The following is a 19625-nucleotide window of genomic DNA, read 5'->3' as shown; positions in this document are numbered from 1 at the left end:
ATTTACCTCTCTGCCAGCTTCCCTGGACACCCGAAACATATTGCTGGGGAGGGTTGCAGGACTGCTCTTGTTGCTTCCCTTTGCTTCCCTGTCAGAAAGTCATTTTTCTGCGGGGAAACAAAGAAATCTGCCAGGGGACATAAATTCGGTGCATGTGCAGTGGCGCAGAATTCCCCCAGGAATAATGTAAGCATACTGAAAATATGCTCTTAGACTCTGTCACAGCAGAAGTGGAGAAACAGGTTTTTTTGCTTAGAGAAAGGAGGTTTATTCACCTGTCTCTCTGTCAGCATCTAAATTAAGCATTGTAAGCTAACACAATGGATGTACATTTACATGCAAAGTCAGAGAGATGTGAAGTCAACAAGGAAGGACACAGAGAGGAAAGAGAACCTTTACTTGCAATACACTTCAAAGATTTGGACAACAAAGACGACACTCCATCATCCTACAACTAGGAAGTACACAGGCAGTGCATTTACATTAATGAAAATGGGATCTCAACCAGCCTGGGCTGAAAACCCTACAGAGGACTTTGGTGGGAAGATAAACTTCTTTAGTCAGGAGGTTAGCCTGTTAAGTTTAGTCCCTAATAAAACAATCATAGCATGCTTTCTAGGTGACCTGTTGTTTCCATTATCCTTATTCACTATCTCCTGAATCTTTGATAATATATTTACAGTGAAAACAACAAGAAGTTTATCTCGGTGTTGTGGTATCAAGCTAAGTGCTGACCCTGAGTTGAATCATACAAACTGGCAGATATACTGTTTCCTTGGGGGCCCTGATATTTCTGTGAGTGCTCAGCGGATAAGGGTCTAAAAGTACAGAGGAACGTTTCAAAGGGACTCAGAGATGCAGAGGGATGGGGTAGGGGGAAAACATGACACACACCTAATGTTAACCTGTAACACAAAGTAAGGGCTGGCATAAGTGAGGGTGTGCAAGTAGCTAAGAAGCTGGTGGCAACAAGGAGATGACATCCAGTTAAGCACAAGCCTTTACTACTGAGGGCATTCTGTGCCAAAAAATTAAAAATTCTGCACACAATATTTTTAAATTCTGCAAAATTCTGAATTTTTTTTTTTGTCAAATAAATGTGGAGGCTCCAGCATGGCACTGGGGAGCACAGGGCACTGGCTGCACAGAGACGGGAGACCACTCTGCAACTCCCCCAGGACATGGACTCATTGGTGAGGCTGCACCCAACCCGGACACAGTGAAAGGACCAGAAACACCCCAGAGCCCTGCCCCTCTGTGCCAGGTGCACCAGGTTGGGCAGGCAGGCTCAGCAAGCCAGGACCAAGTGTGGAGGGATCCAGGTGTGGGTTGAGAGGGTTCTGTGTGGGGCAATCTGGGTTCGGGCAGCTCATTGGGGGATCTGGGTGTGGGGGGCATCTGGGTGCAACAGAGCTCAGCAGGGGGGTCTGGGTGTGGGAGGTTCAGTGTGGGGGGGATCCAGATGCTAGGGGAGTGGGGCTCAGTGGGGTGGAGATCCAGGGGCAGCTGGTTGAGGCTTAGTGGGATGGGGATCAGGGTGCTGGTGGCTCGTCAGGGTGGTCTAGCTACAGGAGGAAAGGGGCTCGGCGGAGGGATTCTGGGTGTGGCGGGGGGAGTGAGGCTTGGCGGAAGGATCTGGGTATGAGGGGGTCTGGATGCACAGGGGTTGGGCAGATGGGAGAGCATCTCTCTGTACAGTGATCCCCTCCCACTGCAGCTGAGGAGCAATGGGTGCAGAAAGCAGGGGAGTGAGGGGGAGGGGAGGCAGGGGGAGTTTGTAGAACTTCCTGCAGCCTGGGGAGAAATCTTGGGGTGGATCTGACCCAGCTCCAGATGCCATACAGGAGAAGACGAAGTCCCGTCCTCCTCAGCCCAGCTGGGACTAGTGAGCCCGGCAGAGGGTAGGAGCCACCAGCCAGGTATTCCCCAGCCCCACCTCCTACCCCACCGTGATTTATCTCTGCTGGCTTCCCTAAATATACTGCCAGGAGGGTCACACAACTGCTTTTGTGGCTTCCCTTTCCTTCCCCATCAGAAAGTCATTTTTCTGAGGGGAAGCAAAGAAATCTGCAGGGGTCATGAAATCTGCACATACACAGTGGTGCAGAATTCCCCAGGCGTAACAAGCAAGTTTCCCTCATACTGGAGGTAGGAGGCTAACAAGGTGACTCAGAGTCCTGGGTACCCCAAGAATCATCACTGAGTCTTAGAAAGTTCAGGTAGCAAAATACTTCAACTTCCAGAGGAACCTGTACAATCATGGAGTGGGAGCTGCTGAGGGGAAGGGAACACTACATTTTTTCACCATTCAAGTTACTTTCTATACTTACTCTATCTTTGTCATGCAGCATGTCTGCATAGCATGATCTGAAAACAAAACAGAATTTACAGATCAAAACATTGTAAATTAACCACCACAATATAAATTTGTTAGCAGAGAAGAATCATCACTGTGAAGCAATTATTCCTAGCGAGTGAGTAAGTTACTGTGATACAGTGATTTGTCCCTTTAAGAGGCTGTTTGGTTCCACACCCCTAGCCTCAAGAATTCAGGTCACTTTATGGTTCTGGGTTTTCCCATTTTGAGTGGCATGAGTATATGAATGAATGGACTATGAATTAAGTGTTACATGTAGTAGAATCTTTTGGTTTTTCTCTTAATTGCTGCAGTATACTCAATCTTGAGCATTCTTAGAAAAATCAGTACAGAGCAAATACATGCACCTATGGTGAGTTACTGACAACTGCTAAGGACAGAGAATGTCAGATGCAATAGGTTAGTAATTAGGAACTGGGGAAAGAAAATTGTATCCTCTTTTTATAGACACCTCTATAGAAAGGGAGTACTAACCACAGAGCACTGGGTTGGAGCTGGCTTGTAAGACAAAATCCTCATGCTATTTAAAGTGGTACTGATAATAGTCCGAGTGATTTTATACCTATATCTATATATTGCACATACATAATCACTCAGGTTATCATCAGTACCAATTTAAATAGTATGAGGATCTTAACGTACCAGCCACTGTACTCCCCCCACACACACATACACACACTTTTCCCCAACCTGAAGAGGACAAATAAACACATGAGGTTTTTTAATTTGTCTGATTTGAACACCATTTTGAAAACCCAACAAGCTGACCCAGTCATTTAATCTCTTTGATCATTACTTTCAACTACCAAAAGGTTGTTACAATAATATGATCAATGAGAGACCATTATGCCTGGGATTTTCAGAGGAGCTTGAGAGTCAGATTCTTAACTCCCACTAAATTTTGATAGGATTCAGGCACTTATTTCACTTCAGTGCCTATCAAAATCTCAGCCTAGATAATTAATAAAGGAAATGCTTGGGTGAAGCTACTTCAATTAGTATTTTTACAATGTTCCACTTGGTATAAGTTAAAATACAGGTGAACTTAGCCTAAATGACTGTCTAAATAATGTTATTAATCCCAGGCTCTCTGTAAAGATAAAAGTAAGTACTATCTTCATTTCAAATTATTCTTGTTTTAACTTAGTGATGCAGAAAGCCTGCTTACAAAAGTGTTTCCACCCTCCCCTCTATTCACTTATAAAAGATACACAGAGTTTCAAATAAATTGTTTCAGAGTAACAGCTGTGTTAGTCTGTATTCGCAAAAAGAAAAGGAGTACCTGTGGCACCTTAGAGACTAACCAATTTATTTGAGCATGAGCTTTCGTGAGCTACAGCTCACTTCATCGGATGCATACCGTGGAAACTGCAGTAGACATTATATACACACAGAGACCATGAAACAATACCCCCTCCCACCCCACTGTCCTGCTGGTAATAGCTTATCTAAAAAGAAAAGGAGTACTTGTGGCACCTTAGAGACTAACCAATTTATTTGAGCATGAGCTTTCGTGAGCTACAGCAAGCTCATGCTCAAATAAATTGGTTAGTCTCTAAGGTGCCACAAGTACTCCTTTTCTTTTTGCGAATACAGACTAACACGGCTGTTACTCTGAAGCTTATCTAAAGTTATCATCAAGTTGGGCCATTTCCAGCACAAATCCAGGTTCTCTCACCCTCCGCCCCCCCCCCCCCACAAACAAACTCACTCTCCTGCTGGTAACAGCCCATCCAAAGTGACCACTCTCTTCACAATGTGTATGATAATCAAGGTGGGCCATTTCCTGCATAAATCCAGATTCTCTCACTCCCTCACCCTCCTCCAAAAACCACACACACAAACTCACTCTCCTCCTGGTACCAGCAGGAGAGTGAGTTTGTGTGTGTATGGGGGGTGGGGGGGGGGTGAGAAAACCTGGATTTGTGCAGGAAATGGCCCACCTTGATTATCATACACATTGTGAAGAGAGTGGTCACTTTGGATGGGCTGTTACCAGCAGGAGAGTGAGTTTGTTTGTGGGGGGGCGGAGGGTGAGAAAACCTGGATTTGTGCTGGAAATGGCCCAACTTGATGATCACTTTAGATAAGCTATTACCAGCAGGACAGTGGGGTGGGAGGGGGTATTGTTTCATGGTCTCTGTGTGTATATAATGTCTACTGCAGTTTCCACGGTATGCATCCGATGAAGTGAGCTGTAGCTCACGAAAGCTCATGCTCAAATAAATTGGTTAGTCTCTAAGGTGCCACAGGTACTCCTTTTCTTTTTGCAAATAAATTGTGTTACCTTCACATTGCATTCATTTTTTTACACTTCATTAATCTGCAGCTAAGGAGAGTGTCAAGTGTTTCCTCTCATCATACCTTGCAATCTCCTGATGGTAATCATAGTTCTCATCTTCCTCTAACCATTCCACAGAACCTGTGGTTGGATTGGCCCTTCCACAGAAGACCTTCATAATGGAGCCCAGTTTGTATGCTTTGTGTATTGTGTGAAGACAGTTTTGTGGAGCTGGCTTCAATTCAAATAATTGAAATTTTTGTCCTGTTATCAGAAACCTGTTTAAACAAAATACAAGTTATGTTATGACATATGCTAACTCTTCCTCCTCCCTGTTTTATAGGCTTCATTCCCAAGCATATCATTAGTAAGGCTGTGAGTCTTCAATGGAAATCATGGAAGTCACAGATCCTGTGACTTTCTGGGACCTCCATGACTTCTGAAGCGGCAGGTGCAGCAGATCCCAGGGCCGTCCGAGCAGCTGGGGCGGCCTAGGGCAAGCCACAACAGCCGCTGCCCAGGCAGCCGGTCCCAGGCACAGCCCCAGAGCAGCAGTCTGGGAGTAGCGGCGGGGCTCCGGGCCACCCCCGGCCACAGCAGTGGTGGTGTGCAGGAGCTCCCCACAGAGCAGCAGTATCATTGCCAGTACGCCTCACCCCCTTCTCTCACCACCTACGATTTAGTCAGGGGTATTTATAGTACAAGTCATGGACAGGTCACAGGCTGTGACTTTTTGTTTACTGCCTGTGACCTGTCCATGACTTGTACTAAAAATACCTGTGACTAAACTGTAGTTTTACTCATTATTAACCTCCTTGCTCTTCTATCTTTTGCCTTATTCTATCACACTCTTAACACTTGTAACTTTCTCCCAATCATTATATGCCATCGTCTCATTTATGATTACTCACTATGATGCACTTCTTCTGTGAAGACTACCAATATGACAATCCAGAAGAGCAATATGTAAGCAAGTTTTCTAAAAAATAAAAATACTGGTAATAAAAGGCTATTTCTAACCCCTGTGAAGTAGGTCCCTCATTCACTGTATGATGTCTTTTAATATTTTGTTATCTAATTCAAAGGATTCTTTATAGCAGGATCTTATCTTGTTTTCTTCTGTTTTTTAACAAAGATGGAGCACAACAAAAATATATATAACCTATAAAAACACATATACGGAGAAGAAATTAGTAATTTGACATATAAATTGAAGAGCAACATACTGTGCAATGAGAAGATAGTTGGTCCTGACTCCTGATGGACAGAGATTAAAGAAAACATACAAGGACTTGTATGCAGATGAGATCATTTAACCTCCTATAAGGGATTCTTTCAAGTCATGGCATTTATTCTATTCTGTATAGGTTCTTATACTAGGCACATCAGTGTAGTGTCTTGACATTAAGCAATGTGACTACACTTCTGTAGTGTGTTGTTTGTTGTTTATACAGTAATGGGAGAGAGAATAACACACAAGTTCAATAATGTAGATACTATATCAAAAAGTCAATACCCTCTTTGTAACTTATCTATGGAAAACCATAAGTGGTTTCTTACACGTTTTGCAGAACTATTTCTTAGAGCTTGCCACATTATCTGCAAGTAAGATTTTAAATAAACACCACGCTAAACGCTGAGCACTAAAAACAACCCTAGAATTCCATTTCAACTGCGCTTTTAATTATCAAGTTTGCTTTATGTTCTAAACAAATAAAATCGCTCTGCACGTAGCATTTCTGAAAGACACAGAAACAGCAGCCGGGCCCGTGACAAACTCCGCTTGGTCACGGAACAGACACAGAGAAGAAAATGGCAACAAAAACAAGCCCATTGGCAGGCAAAACAGCCTCCGTTTCGGAGGGCTCAGGCATGCACCGGCGCTGCGGAGCCCCGAAGGGGGCAGAGCAATTCAAACCCTACCTACACTTCCCGCCCCCAGATCTCCAGGCCCTGGGCCCAGAGCAGCGTCAGACCCGGACTGCACATGGCAGCTGAATGGACGCTCGCGGGCAGAAGCCAGGGCAGGGGCCTCACGGCGGGAGTGGGGGAGGGACCCCGCCTCCAGGCCTGGAAGGAAGATGGCGGCGGGAGCCCTCTGGCTATGAGTGGCCCTAGCACCAGGGCAGGGGGCTGCCCGTGGCCGGGAGGGCCCGGGGACGAGTCACCGGCTCGTGGACCTGCACGGGCGGAGGCCCCGCCTCACGAGGGCGCAGGGGGCCATGGGCCTAGCCTTACAACGACAGCTGCGGCCCAACCCACCCGACGGGCCGGCGAACCCGAGCCCCGCCCCTGGCTCAGGGCCGGCTCCGCATGGCGGGGCGGCCGATCCTTACCCGCCCTGTCAGGCTCAGGGACAGCAGGCCGCCATCTTCCCAGGCTGCATTGCGTCCGTCACGAGACGGGAGACGACGGAACCGCACGCGACCACGGGAGGGCGAGTGAAGGGGGCGGGGCTTCTAGTCCGGACCCTGCCCAATAGGGGACGGGTTAATACAGAATAAAAAGCTCCGCCCCCTCCCGGAGGGCGGGGTCTAGGTGGTGGGCAACGCTGCCGGCGGCGGGTCTCTATCCCGGCATGCTGTGCGGCCTGGCGGCCGGCATGGAGCGCGCGGCGGTGCTGCGTGTGAAGCGGAAGCGCGGCGCGTCGGAGCCGGCCGAGGCCCTGGTGATCGCCTGCAAGCGGCAGCGCACCGAGCCGGGCCCCGCGCCCGCCCCGCTGGAGAAGAGCCTCTTCAAGCTGGTGGCCACCGTCTCCTCGCAGGTACCGCGGGGCCGGGCGCGGCGCCGGGGTCCCTGGCAGGCTCCGCACCCTCAGCGAGGGGCTCCCCACAGAGCAACTCGGGGACGGAGCCCCCTCCCCCCGCCCCGGTTAGCGGAGCCCTCCCCAGCGGGCGCCCCCCTCCCTCCCTCCCTTGCTTAGCGGGAGCCCACCCTCTCTCCTTTGTCTCCAGGCTGGGCCTATCTGCCTGACCCCCACCCCAAGAGACCAGCCTGGTAGCAAATGGGCTTTTATGATGACTAGGTGCCCCTGAAACGCTTCCGCGCTAACCAGTGCTCTCCTGTTTGGGCACCGGACCCCTTTGTCCTGCCCATGAAGTTCCCCTGAGGGATGCCACTGCTCAGTCATTTAATGGTCTGCCATGTTGGCACCTAAAAACCAAGCCTAGAGGAGGGGGTGGTTTCATGCTGAAAACCAGCCAACCTCAAAAAGTGAATCAGATGTTGCTTTGGGTCTTCCACCTGCCTCAAAGGTCCCTCTACCCATTTTAATGTTTTTTTTCCCCCTATAATCCTATTTTAAATGTATTTCTTCCCCCATTGTTGGCTGTAAGACCTGAACAAATACAGAGAAATGTACTGACGAGTTCTCTCTTACTTGATAGTGGTAAGGGTCCAATGTAAAAGGCCAAAATATTTGAGTCTTTCCTGGAGGGATTGACCCAGTGAGTAGTGTTAGGGAAGCTGTACTTCCACTACTTGGTTCCTTGCTTGTGGACTCCCACCAAGCTCAGTTCTCTTTCTGGTACTTTTTGACCTCTATATACAGCCATTAGGTGAACTAGTCTGACAACATGGATTTAGATGTCAGCAATATGTAGATCATAGAATACCAGGGTTGGAAGGGACCTCAGGAGGTCATCTAGTCCAACCCCCTGCTCAAAGCAGGACTAATCCCCAATTTTTGCCCCAGATCCCAAATGGTCCCCTCAAGGACTGAACCTCACAACCCTGGGTTTAGCAGGCTAATGCTCAAACCACTGAGCTATGACACAGTTCAGCCTATCCTTCACAACCTATGACCACCAAGATGGCCCAGGACTTGTCTGAGCTCTTGAATGGAAAAATAGCTGGCTGAATGAGCAAGACAGAAGCAATGCTGGTGGACAGAGGAAAGCATTTTGAGGAGTTTGCAGCTATGATGTGGTCTCATTTGATTGAAGTTACACACCCACAATTGGTCAGTTCAGTGCATAGTTTAGGAGGGCTCTTGAATTCTTTACTGAAATAGTCATACAGCAGTATCCATGGGTAACACTTACTATTATCTCCTGTGCGGGTGATTGTCTCATCCTGGTGCACGATGACCTCAGTTATCATGCCTTTGTCACCTCTCAGCTGGACTACAGCAAGGCTTTGTACCTGGCCCCAAGCCTTCAGCGCTTAGAAAGTTCCAGCTACTACAGAATGCTGTAACATGTCTTCTCAGCAACACAGGCTACCACAAGCATGTTGGACCTCTCCTCTGCTCTCTACGCTGGCTTCTCATAGAACTTCAAATTAAGTTCAAGGTCCTAACCCTTATTTTTAAAGTACTTCATGGTCCAGGCCCAGGATACATAAAGACAGTGTTTGAGAGCTTCACTCCTCTGGCACAATGGCGCTCCCTGCAATGAGGGTAAAGCTGATCTGTGCAAAAGACAACTTTCTTGAGGAGTAGCCTGAGACTGTGGAATGAACTCCCGCAAGTACAAGGACCATCACAAACCTCACCACCTTCCATTTCAAGCATATTTTTTTGACCTTGTGGTCTCTAACAAATACATATTGATAACTTTATATTCCAAACAACCCACCATACCGTAACAAGATGCTCCACAGTGCACACTTCTCCTGAGTGGTGGATAAGAGAACAAACATGACATTTGTCATGTTGGTTAATGCACTGCTGGGAGATATGCAGATACAATGATGTGTGGTATAAGAACCTATATAGAATAGAAATAGATTAGACTGTTGTCGAATGAACAAAGTAAACAACCAATAGTAAATTTGACTTGCATCTTTCAGTTTACTCCAATCTTGGTAATTACTTGTAACAATAATAGGCACAAAGCTCTTTCAGGGAGGCGGGTGATTGTTTTAAGTCAGTGGTTTGACTTTTTTTTTCCCCCCCTCCCCATTTTTCTCTCTGTGTCCAGAATGAGCCTGTTCAGAAGTATGTACAAGAAGCTATTACTCGAGATAAAGCAGCAGAGATTCTGCGACCCTCTTTAGGAAGCACTCAAAGAATCATTCAGGACCTTCGCTCCTCCAAGCAGGTGAAGAGGCAGGAAAACCGGTACCGCATCCTAACCAGCCATAGGCCAAACTGTGCTGAAAAAGAAACAATTGCACTTCGCACAAATGGCGAGGAGACAAATGAGGGTGCTAAACTTGACCCTGAAGAAAAAAAAGACGCTTCACAACAAGGAAGCACTGCTGCTTATGGTAGTTCAAGTTATTTTGGGGAATTCCAGTTGTTTGATGTAGTACAAGAGGAGGAAGTAGAGAGAGACCCCAGTATCTCTGCAGCAGACACAGAGGTTGGTATTGAGACTTGTGCACTACTGACTAGTCAAATTAAATTACATTTTGGTGCAGTAAAATTGCATAGGTGGGCATACTGGAAAGATTCTTGTGTATTTGCCAGTGCTTTTGAATCTATACTGTTTAGACAGTTAACTACACACATGATAGCTGGAGGATTAAACCTAGCCTGAGCAAAATATAAAAGATATGGGTGAGGCGGGTCTTACTACTTAAATCCTAGTGAAAAGTACAGCCTCCTGGGACAACCTCTAACAGAAATCCATGTACCCTCCCCTACCCACTAGTGTCTTCTCTGGGCCCTATATGGGGGTTTAATCTCTCAAATAAGCCTCTGGCTAATAGATGTATAAAACGCAAAGCTTCACCCTGTTTAGTTGCTAGAAAGGAGGAGCTGTGTGTCCATGTCCCCCAACCCTTCAGAATCCCCTGTCACCTGCAAAGAAGGCTGGTGGAGAGAAGAGACCTCTACTTCTTTGACTGAGCCTCCCACTTCTGAATAACTCCAACACCTGCTTCTACTGCTCTTCATAGTTCCCTCAAGTAGCAGCAAAGTGAGATTGATATGGTACTTTTAAGGACTTGGCTGTTTTTAAATAGCAGCTGTGAAACTAATCCAAGCCTTATTTTAACTCTGCTACTTGACAAGACTGAGCAGCAATAGAGATGTGGGCTCTTCCTGTAGACTTGGGAAAACACTATCTGTTTGGTTCATGCTTGAAAGATTATTTTAGCAACTCTGACTAGAAATATTCCAAATTTTTCTGAAATTAATGCTTTAGGCCCCCGTGCTTGACACTCTTATCACTGATGAGTAGAGGTTTTTTGAGCTGTACATGTTCTTAGTGTGATGAGAACTTTTATAATCTTACAATCCTCTTGCATGCATCTCTTAAGTTGCAAGAATCTCTGCTCAGTTTCTGGTGGAATTCTAAGTTGAAGAAGCTATGTCTGTTTCACATGGTTGCTATATGTACAGCACATCACAAATCTTCTAAACTTTCATGATTGGGGCATATAATATTGTGCTTTTCTGGGGTGGAGGAGGGGTGATATTGAAGGAAGCATTGTATTATAGCATATACATGAGAATAAACCCATTCACCATTTCCATTACCAATGGATTACAGCTCTGAGAAAATGAAAACCTTTCCATGTTAGAGAAGAGAAGTAAACATCAGTGTGGGTAATGAGAATGTGGTAACTGAAAAACAATTTAAAAAAAAAAATTCTTCCATCAGTAAAAATTGAGCAACTCCAGCTGAAAATGCTGCATCTTGATAAATGGCTGGCAGCTCCATGCAATAATTTTTTTGATTCTGAAACATTTCCATCCAAATAACTTATTTAGCCTTACCCAGCATTCAATAATATTTGTACAATGCAGCACTCAAAGTGCACGTTAGCTTTTAAAAAACAAAACCCCCAAACATTCTGTTCAGATTAGACTACTTGCAGCTATGCCTAACTCCAAATAAACATTGGCCATTCCCCTCAGCTTCAATCTTTCTCAACCCCCTCCCTACCCCCCCAAAAAAGAAAAAAGCCTCATAAGCATAAGGCAAGCAAGGTGGGAAGGAGTAGTGGCTCTCAAAATGTGACTCAGTAGGACTTACTTTTAGGATATAAAATAGGAACTATAATGTGCAGTCAAAATCCCAGCTTGTGCAACATATGGTCTCATCTACTTACTCGTCTTGTTCGTGTGTGTGTGTGTGTTTGAGATTTGGACCTCAATTCAGACCTCAGGTAGATATGCAACCTACTCCATTAATTTCTTTTCTCAAATACAGATGTGCTTTTAATATGGAAATATCATTAATAGGTTGGAAATATGAGGCTCCACAAATCAGCTTTGTCCTTCTCTGTTGCATTTAAAAGTTGCTTCTGAATTAGAACTTGTATTCTTTTAAAATGCATACAGTGCTACCTGTCACAGAAACTGACCAAACAGAGGTAGAATTATGGCACCACAAACACCCAATAGCATTGTTACTAATAAATCTTAATTGTGAGGTGTCTAGGCAAAAAAAATTCAAACTAGGCTGGCTTTTGCTTCCTTCTCCATTTCCCTTTCCACTTCAATTTTTTTCCCTTATCCTGTAGATGTTAGGATGGGGAATGAGAGAGATTGTCTTACTGGTTTCTCTTTTCTCAGCTCAGAATTGACTATACACTATCATAAGCCAGTTCGTTTATAAGCGGATCCCTCCCAAGATGGATAAGTAAACTGGCAAATGTTTATGACCCATTAATAAGCTGACCCTGTAATTCAGGGGTCAGCAGACTTTGGCTCCTGGCCCATCAGGATAAACTGCTGGCAGGCCAAGAGGGTTTGTTTACCTGGAGTGTCTGCAGGCACAGAGGTAAACCTAAGTAAACAAAATATCCCAGCTTACCCTGCCGGGCCAGGACAGCCACTGGTGGGGAAATTTTTGGGGGTGGAAAGCTGGGGGTGAGGGGAGTAACCTCTGACCTCCCCCAACATGACCCCACCCCTAACCTGGGACCTCCCCACATGACCCCTCCACATATAACCTCTCCCTGCCCCACTCCTAGCCTGGGACCCCGACCCTCTCCCCATCCCATCTCTTCCCACCTTACCTTGGGCGGATGTCTCTGGCCTGGCTGGAGCTGCTCCAGCAGGCCAGGCAGCACTGCCACTACCTGCCAGCCTTGGAGCTGCCGCTGCTTCGGAGGCTGGGGGGAGAGCAGCGTGGCCAGAAGAGGCTAGACTCTGGCCCTGCATCTTCCCTTCTGGCTGTGCTGCCTCTCCTTGCCCCGTCTTTTGGGGTGGGGGGACTGTGTCCCACCTCTCCCCCTCTCTGTACCCGTTAGAAAGCCAACCCCCCTTTGATGCTTCCTGTTTTTACTAAAAAAATTTGGCTTATGAACGAGTATATACAGTAGTTCAGAAAACACTGGAACTTGATGGGTGGAATTTCTCTTAAGCACCTATTCCAGGAAGGGGAGAGTTTGTGCCAACCTAAATGGAATTGAAACAGTGGGTCTGCCAAAGCCAACAACTGGCAAATGGCTCTGGCTATGGGGAAGAATTTGCTGGAAAGTTTCTTCTCCTGTGAATGTGGAACACAGAAACAATGGGGGCAGACTCAGTGGGTCCAGCAGCCTTTTCCTGTCTTTTGGACTCGTTCGTTGTTTTCCCTAGGAAATATGAGACCAATCTAAACTTTTGCATAGGTGTCATTTTTTTACCTATTTACATAAGTGTACAATTCTACTACAACAGATGTTACTGTAACTCTGAAACCTGTAATAGAACAGTGTCATACTGTACAGAATATTTAAATATTCACTTTGAGCATGTGTATCCACTTGCACAACTATATGTATTAAATCCTATCTGAGGCAGACAAACCTTTGTAGTGTATTAGCCATTTATTTAAAGAGTAATGTGTAAATTAGTTATTTAAGTTTTGATTACAGATCTTATGAATAAAACTGCTTTTTGCTAGATGCAACTACCATCTTTGCAAGGTGAACTCTGGATATTTCCACTTTTTTCCCAGCAATAAAGTTATAAGAATGAGGGAGCATAACTGCTAGTGATCCTCATTTTGAGGGGTATGTTTATATATAATTTTTCCATCACTAATATGAATTTGTACATGGATAGTGGTAGTTCAGAGTGGATTATATTTTTAACCATGGAACACATCCTCACATTGTGTACAGAAATATCAATAGCACAGATAAGGAGTTTATAGTGAATATATTAACATTTCCATTGTAAAATACCCATTTTCAGTTGTATGTACCTTGTGTATAATTTTAGTGCTAAGATTCTTTAATATAAAATCTGTTCAGGCTCAGGTTTCATTGAGGAAAAGCCTGTGCTTTTTTAAAAATAAAAACAAAAATAAACTGATAAAACATAAAAGACAAATACCTGAAAGCAATTAGTTTTCAAATGCTTGAAAACTCTGCCTTCAACTTGCAAATGTCCAAATCACCAAAAAATAAACTGGGAGCATTTTTCATGTCAGAATGAGGAAACAAGGGGTGGTCAGTGTGCCATTGGGTCCTGTTTTTTTAAATGTTAAATAGCTGCATAGATGTAAACTTAAGGCCTAAAACTTTGGAGTGGAAAGCTTTTTGAAATATTAACATGAAATTGCTTTGCAAATAAATTTAAGATTTCTTGCAAGTATGGAAAACCTACCAACTTTGAACACATGAAACCCTGAAATGGAAATTGACTTCTGTTTTTGTTCAAATTGAATGATGCAAAAACCAAGCAATTCTGTTTAATATTAAAGGGCTGCCATTGACACATGAATTGATAAAGGGGGACAGTCTGATTAGAATATCTCAGTAACTAAAGTTTTTATCCAGTGTATAGCACTGGTCTTGACCGAACACAAACAGTCCTTGGATCCTTTCCACAAATAAATCCTTGAGAATCACTGTGGCAAAACATACATACACACTCAGAATTACTTATGAATAGACCAGACACAAGACAAGGTAGCTTTCCAAGCCATCCAGTTTGCTTTGAATCTGACTTACTATCCACAGTAAACTAACTCATGTTTCACCTTTAATCAGTTATCTGCTTACACAGCAAAGTAGCAGTTGTTTCAACTTGCTTTCTTTTACAGCTGCCACTACCCTTCATTTTTAAAATGCTGTTACAGGAAAATCACACCAGTGCTACTGCTTCTATCTATAGAAGGCTGGCCATTCAAACTATATTTGAATTTCTTCTGGCTACAGTTGTTATTTATGGGTGATATGGAGTCTGAGTTACAGCTATATGCAAATAATCTCCACTGGATACCCTCTCCCTGCCTACTGAATGAATGTGTGAAGAGCCCTCCATCCAAAAACAAAAAAAAAACCACTAATGAAATTGCTCCCCAAAATTGAATGCTAAAACTGACTGGAAACTGTTTAGTTGGTATGTGGGCCTCTGAATTACTGACGTAGATTCACTTTTCAGTGAGTTGGCATTTGCCAGCAGTACACCTGGAAATGCCCACTTAAATCAGTATTTCCATTTCTAGGTTGAGGAGTTCAAAATGGACAGATTGGTGAGCTGAGCAAAATGGATGGATTTTCTATTTAGTGTTCAATGTTTCATTTTCAAACATAACCTGAAAGGCTCAAGTTCTATTATCAAAAACCATGGTATGGACACACAATATCCATTAACTATACAGAAAATGTTTGGGTTATGGAAAGACTCTCCAGTATGCCCCACCCTCCTCCCAGATAAAGGCATGCTGCAATTTATTTGTAGTATTAGCAACCTAAAGCTTTCAATAGTAAAACTTTTAAATAACTGGCAGAATGTTTTTACTTTACCCTATTCGGGGCATTAAGGATAAATGTTTTATTTGTAGCTCACTTAAAAACTCGCTCTGTGTGACTTTGATAAAATATTGGTGGTGGTTTTTTTTGATAACAGAAAACTGATGATCCAGCTGTGATTCTTTGCAATGCAGTAGAAATGATCCGTGAGCGTTTAACTTTATCTGACAATGATAAAGGATTAGAAGACTGTGTGAAGGAAGACGATTATGTTTATGATATTTACTACATGGAAACATCTACTCCTGGCTGGATCCAGAACATCCTCTCTGTGCAACCTTACACACAGGAATATGAACTGGTAAGGACAAGGAAATCAAAAAACAGACTTTATGTAGTAATGAAGCATGCTTTTTTCCCCATTAGCCTCTTTCAATTACATTGTCCTAGTCTGAAAATCATGACCATGCAAAATGGCATTTTGTAGCTCAGTGGCTTTTGTATCAAATGTGCTTTTTCTAACTACCAGTCCTGCAAACTCAACCTGGGTTCTTTCCATATTGGCAGGGAAAATTATGCCCAACATAACACACCTATGTAACTCCCATTGTCTGAATTGTTTGCACAGGTGTAACTGATTAGAACTTCGTAAACAATGCACAGGGAGGAAAATAATCTGGGTCATTCGTACTTCAGTTGTATGCGTCTCCAGGACTAACAATAGTCAAACTTGCTTCTTGTTGATGAGCAGCTGAGACTACACAAAAGGTGGCCCAAAGAGGTCCAAACTAAGGTTGCATAGGCAGCCTTATTTCTGGCATTTCCTAATTTGAGTACTTACCTTAAATTATTAAGGTTTCAGTCAAGTTTTGTGCATTATATATAATGAGAACTGTGCTTTGGTTGTTATGTGATTTTCTATTTCAACAGTAGGAGCCGGTAAGTTTTCTTTCAGTGCATATCCTCTAATCCATTTGTTCCCTTTGCCAAAATTAAACACTGCTTTATCACTTTTCACTTCAAATAGCTAACTTTCCTCAAAACTACTATTCATTCAACCACTTAAGTACAGCTGGAGTGGGTGGGATTGATTTTTCAATTTCAGCAGTGCCCAAAATAGGTAATGGTGCAACTACATCAGTGGTGGTCTATTAGGATAGTTTCATTTCCTTAACACAGTACTAAACTTATTGCATGCACTAGCAACATAAGTTATGTCAGACCAGAACAGACTGTGGTCTGCCCATTGCAGCTACTACATCATTTTAACTCTTGGATGGTGTCACTGTACTTAAGTATCACTAGTGGATATCTTTTTTTTCTTCATCTTATGCTATGTAGACTGATAAAGAAATCACTTAGTTTTTCTGTGACTTTTTTTTCCTCTTCTGAACAGTCCTTTCCCTATTGACATGCAGGTAGATGATGATGATATTTCAGAAGAAATATATGATGATGAAGATGATGAGAACAATGAGAATAACTGGCGTAATGACTATCCTGATGAAGATGAGTTCCTTCCTGAGGAAGATGAAGACAGAGAAGGAGGAGATGGAGGTATTTCATTGTCCATACTACCTGCCCTGCAGGGGATGAGGCTTAAATCTTCTGGTGGTACTCACTTTTGCTAACTATAATGTCACAATCTAAGGAACAAGTTAAGATGGACTCATTACTGAATGACGGGTTTCAGAGTAGCAGCCGTGTTAGTCTGTATTCGCAAAAAGAAAAGGAGTACTTGTGGCACCTTAGAGATTAACCAATTTATTTGGGCATAAGCTTTCGTGAGCTAGAGCTCACGGGGATGTTTATGGAGAATGGGAGGGTTCATTAAATTGGAGACTTCAAAGGTAGTTGGAACAGATCATTCAAGACTATCAGTGGATGCTAGTTCCTCATTTTCGTGCATCTCATACCGAACAAGTATTGGCAAGTTGTTAACCTACAAAAAGTACAGCAGAACTTAAACTTCTCAATTCCTGTAAGTCTTTCAGTGTTCTGGAAGCCCATTAGAACTGAGGTGATGGAGACTTCTGCAAACTCTTCTTTCCATGAAAAATCTTAAGGAACAAAGGGAAGAAACTTCTACCTGGCCCCTTTATGCCATATGAAGTAACCTGTATTCATGGTTTCAGAATAGCAGCCGTGTTAGTCTGTATCCACAAAAAGAACAGGAGTACTTATGGCACCTTAGAGACTAACAAATTTATTAGTGGATTCTCATTTAATGTTTCTTAAATGGATGAACTCATCTTTAATGGCTGACTGAGGAATTTCTCCTTCATTAGAAATCCATATCAAGCTGGTTGCACTATAAGGCACATGAGGTCTGGAGACAAATTCAGTTCCTAACTCTTGCCACTGATCTTGGGCAAATCCTGTTTTCCTGTTATTAAAATTGAGACTTAGCTACATTGAAACCCTCAGTTAAAAGATGCTATATGTGCAAAATTGTCATCACTGCCTTAAAAAGGAGTATAACTCACAACTCATCTGATGCAGAACTTGTAATTCTTTGGTAGTGGGCAGGTGGGAAGCTCTCGCATTACCATATAAAGTTAAGTATTTAATAGTTTCTGAATCACAACTGATCTTGAACTAAGATTTTAACATGCAGTTTGAAGCATTTAATGTTTTTCTCTCTAGAATCGGAGGACGGGATCTTCAGTGATGAAGATGGCAGGAGTATCCGGAGCAGAACATGGGTCAAATACCACTGTGATATTCTGAAGGAGTTTGAATATGATGGGGTCCAGGACTTAAATTCTGATTAGCACTACCTAATCTGAATACCAGCATACTTCCTGCAGAGTATATTCTTGACCTTCCTGCAAAAGTCCAGAAAATTACTGCTGCTTTTGGTAGCTCTTTATGGAAATGTTAAGGTGAGACCTCAAAGAAGGGAAAAGCATTTCTTTCTGGTAAAACAAATAGCTTCCCACTCTTGTACAAAATGCCACATTTTAAAAGGAAGCTGTCCTTGTCCATCTGTTTGATCTGTAAAATTAATACTGTATTTGATTATATACATTAAGCCTGAAGTAGCCATTTCCTAACCTGAGCTATTGGGAAAGTAGAAATCTGCAAAAATTGAACTCTCTCACATAAAGTTCATTAAAAAATAATTTTGTACTTAAAATCCAGGAAGCATCTGCAATTTCAAGTTGGTAGTATTTAACTCTGAGTGAGTGTTAAGTAAAGCAAGTCATTCATAATGTGACTTTTCATCCAGTAACAAAATTTGTTTGAGTGAAAGATGCATTTTTCTCATTTGAGTATTACAAATGATGGCAAGAAGAGAAACAATCTTAGCTTTAAGAAAAAAACGCTGCATTACTATCCTAAGAGCTGCTTTCTCTGTATAAATGAAAAGATCGGTCAATCTCTGGTCAATGGTCAAGACATGTCCTAGGGATTTTTGGCTGGACACCTTTTCCTTTGTATCACTGAACTAGAGTAATGTAAAGTATTTAATGCACTTGAATATGTAAATAAAAATTTTTGAATTATTTTGCTGTAAATAGCCATTTCTTTAAAAAAGCTTGGCTTCTACCCCTTAACTGAGCTAAAAGATTCAAAATGCTGACATGTAAGCCTTCTTCTGCAGTGAGTAGCTCTACTAGGGACATCAACTTCTATACAAAGCTACAATAAAGTCATCTCTGTATAAATCAAAATCTCAGATTGTAGGCCTCAGATGATTAGTATACACACCTGCTTTAGTCTTCTGCTCCTCCAATTCTGTCTCTGTTCTCTTAACTCAGAATGGTAGATCTGTGCAGTAGTGTTTATTTTGTAAAGAAGAAAGTGGTTGGGCAATCCAGCTCAAATTTATGAAGGTGCTATAGCATTACATTAGCTTTTCCTAACCTTCATAGTTTAGGACAATAAATACTATCACATGAACTATGCTAAGTGGTTAGTGGTACTAAAATTAATTTTAAGTTACTTTAGTTTGCCGTCACAGCTGTGGGTTGTTGCTGGGTTGGGTTGTTTTTTGTTTTTTTTTAAACATTCTACTTACTTTCTTAAGCTATTGGACAGACTATTTTTGGGCAACTGTTCTGGTAGCTGGTGCTACATTACAGTAGCCCTTTCCCTTCCCGCCTAGGATAAGAGGATTTATGTAAAACTCATCACTGTCTTAGGGTGGTTATGGTCTTCTCATATCAGACATTCCCATTGTTGCAGCCTCTACCACCTAGGGCAGAATTAGTTGTCAGTGCACTCAAAAGTGGTACCTGAAATCAAGGAAGAAACAAATACAGTTTTCAGAGTAACAGCCATGTTAGTCTGTATTCGCAAAAAGAAAAGGAGTACTTGTGGCACCTTAGACTAACCAATTTATTTGAGCATAAGCTTTCGTGAGCTACAGCTCACTTC

General features: G+C 43.1%; 2 protein-coding genes across 4 annotated transcripts in view; one reads left to right on the top strand and one right to left on the bottom strand.

Moving 5' to 3' along the window:
• Positions 1-7123, bottom strand: part of PRMT7 (protein arginine methyltransferase 7) — a 50479-nt gene extending 43356 nt beyond the window's left edge. The window contains exons 1-3 of one of the 3 annotated variants that reach the window (XM_084644885.1): positions 6995-7123; positions 4742-4936; positions 2331-2367 (exon numbers count right to left, since the gene is read on the bottom strand). In XM_084644885.1, coding sequence (XP_084501011.1) covers positions 2331-2367; positions 4742-4836 — 132 coding nt within the window. In that variant the 5' untranslated portion in view covers positions 4837-4936; positions 6995-7123. Of the gene's footprint in view, positions 1-2330; positions 2368-4741; positions 4937-5884; positions 5996-6581; positions 6831-6994 lie in introns of those variants that run through there. The other 2 variants (XM_084644886.1, XM_084644884.1) reach the window with 2 other exon arrangements.
• Positions 7124-7203: 80 nt separating this feature from the next.
• On the top strand, positions 7204-18751 carry SLC7A6OS (solute carrier family 7 member 6 opposite strand). Its single transcript, XM_084644887.1, has 5 exons — positions 7204-7422; positions 9581-9964; positions 15400-15603; positions 16661-16799; positions 17889-18751. The coding sequence occupies exons 1-5, from the start codon at positions 7237-7239 to the stop codon at positions 18014-18016; spliced, it is 1041 nt and encodes a 346-aa protein (XP_084501013.1). The 5' UTR covers positions 7204-7236; the 3' UTR covers positions 18017-18751.
• The last annotated feature ends 874 nt before the right edge of the window (positions 18752-19625 follow it).

Source organism: Lepidochelys olivacea (assembly GCF_965140295.1).
Source record: "Lepidochelys olivacea isolate rLepOli2 genome assembly, chromosome: 12".
Taxonomy (NCBI): Eukaryota; Metazoa; Chordata; order Testudines; family Cheloniidae; genus Lepidochelys; species Lepidochelys olivacea.
The sequence above is the reverse complement of the archived record's forward strand: the minus strand, read 5'-3'. Positions and strand labels throughout refer to the sequence as shown.

Coding starts and splice junctions, on each gene's coding strand:
- SLC7A6OS (XM_084644887.1), top strand. CDS start 7,237: ATGCTGTGCGGCCTGGCGGCCGGCATGGAGCGCGCGGCGGTGCTGCGT. Junction 7,423..9,580: donor TGGCCACCGTCTCCTCGCAG/GTACCGCGGGGC, acceptor CTCTGTGTCCAG/AATGAGCCTGTTCAGAAGTA. Junction 16,800..17,888: donor CAGAGAAGGAGGAGATGGAG/GTATTTCATTGT, acceptor TTTTCTCTCTAG/AATCGGAGGACGGGATCTTC.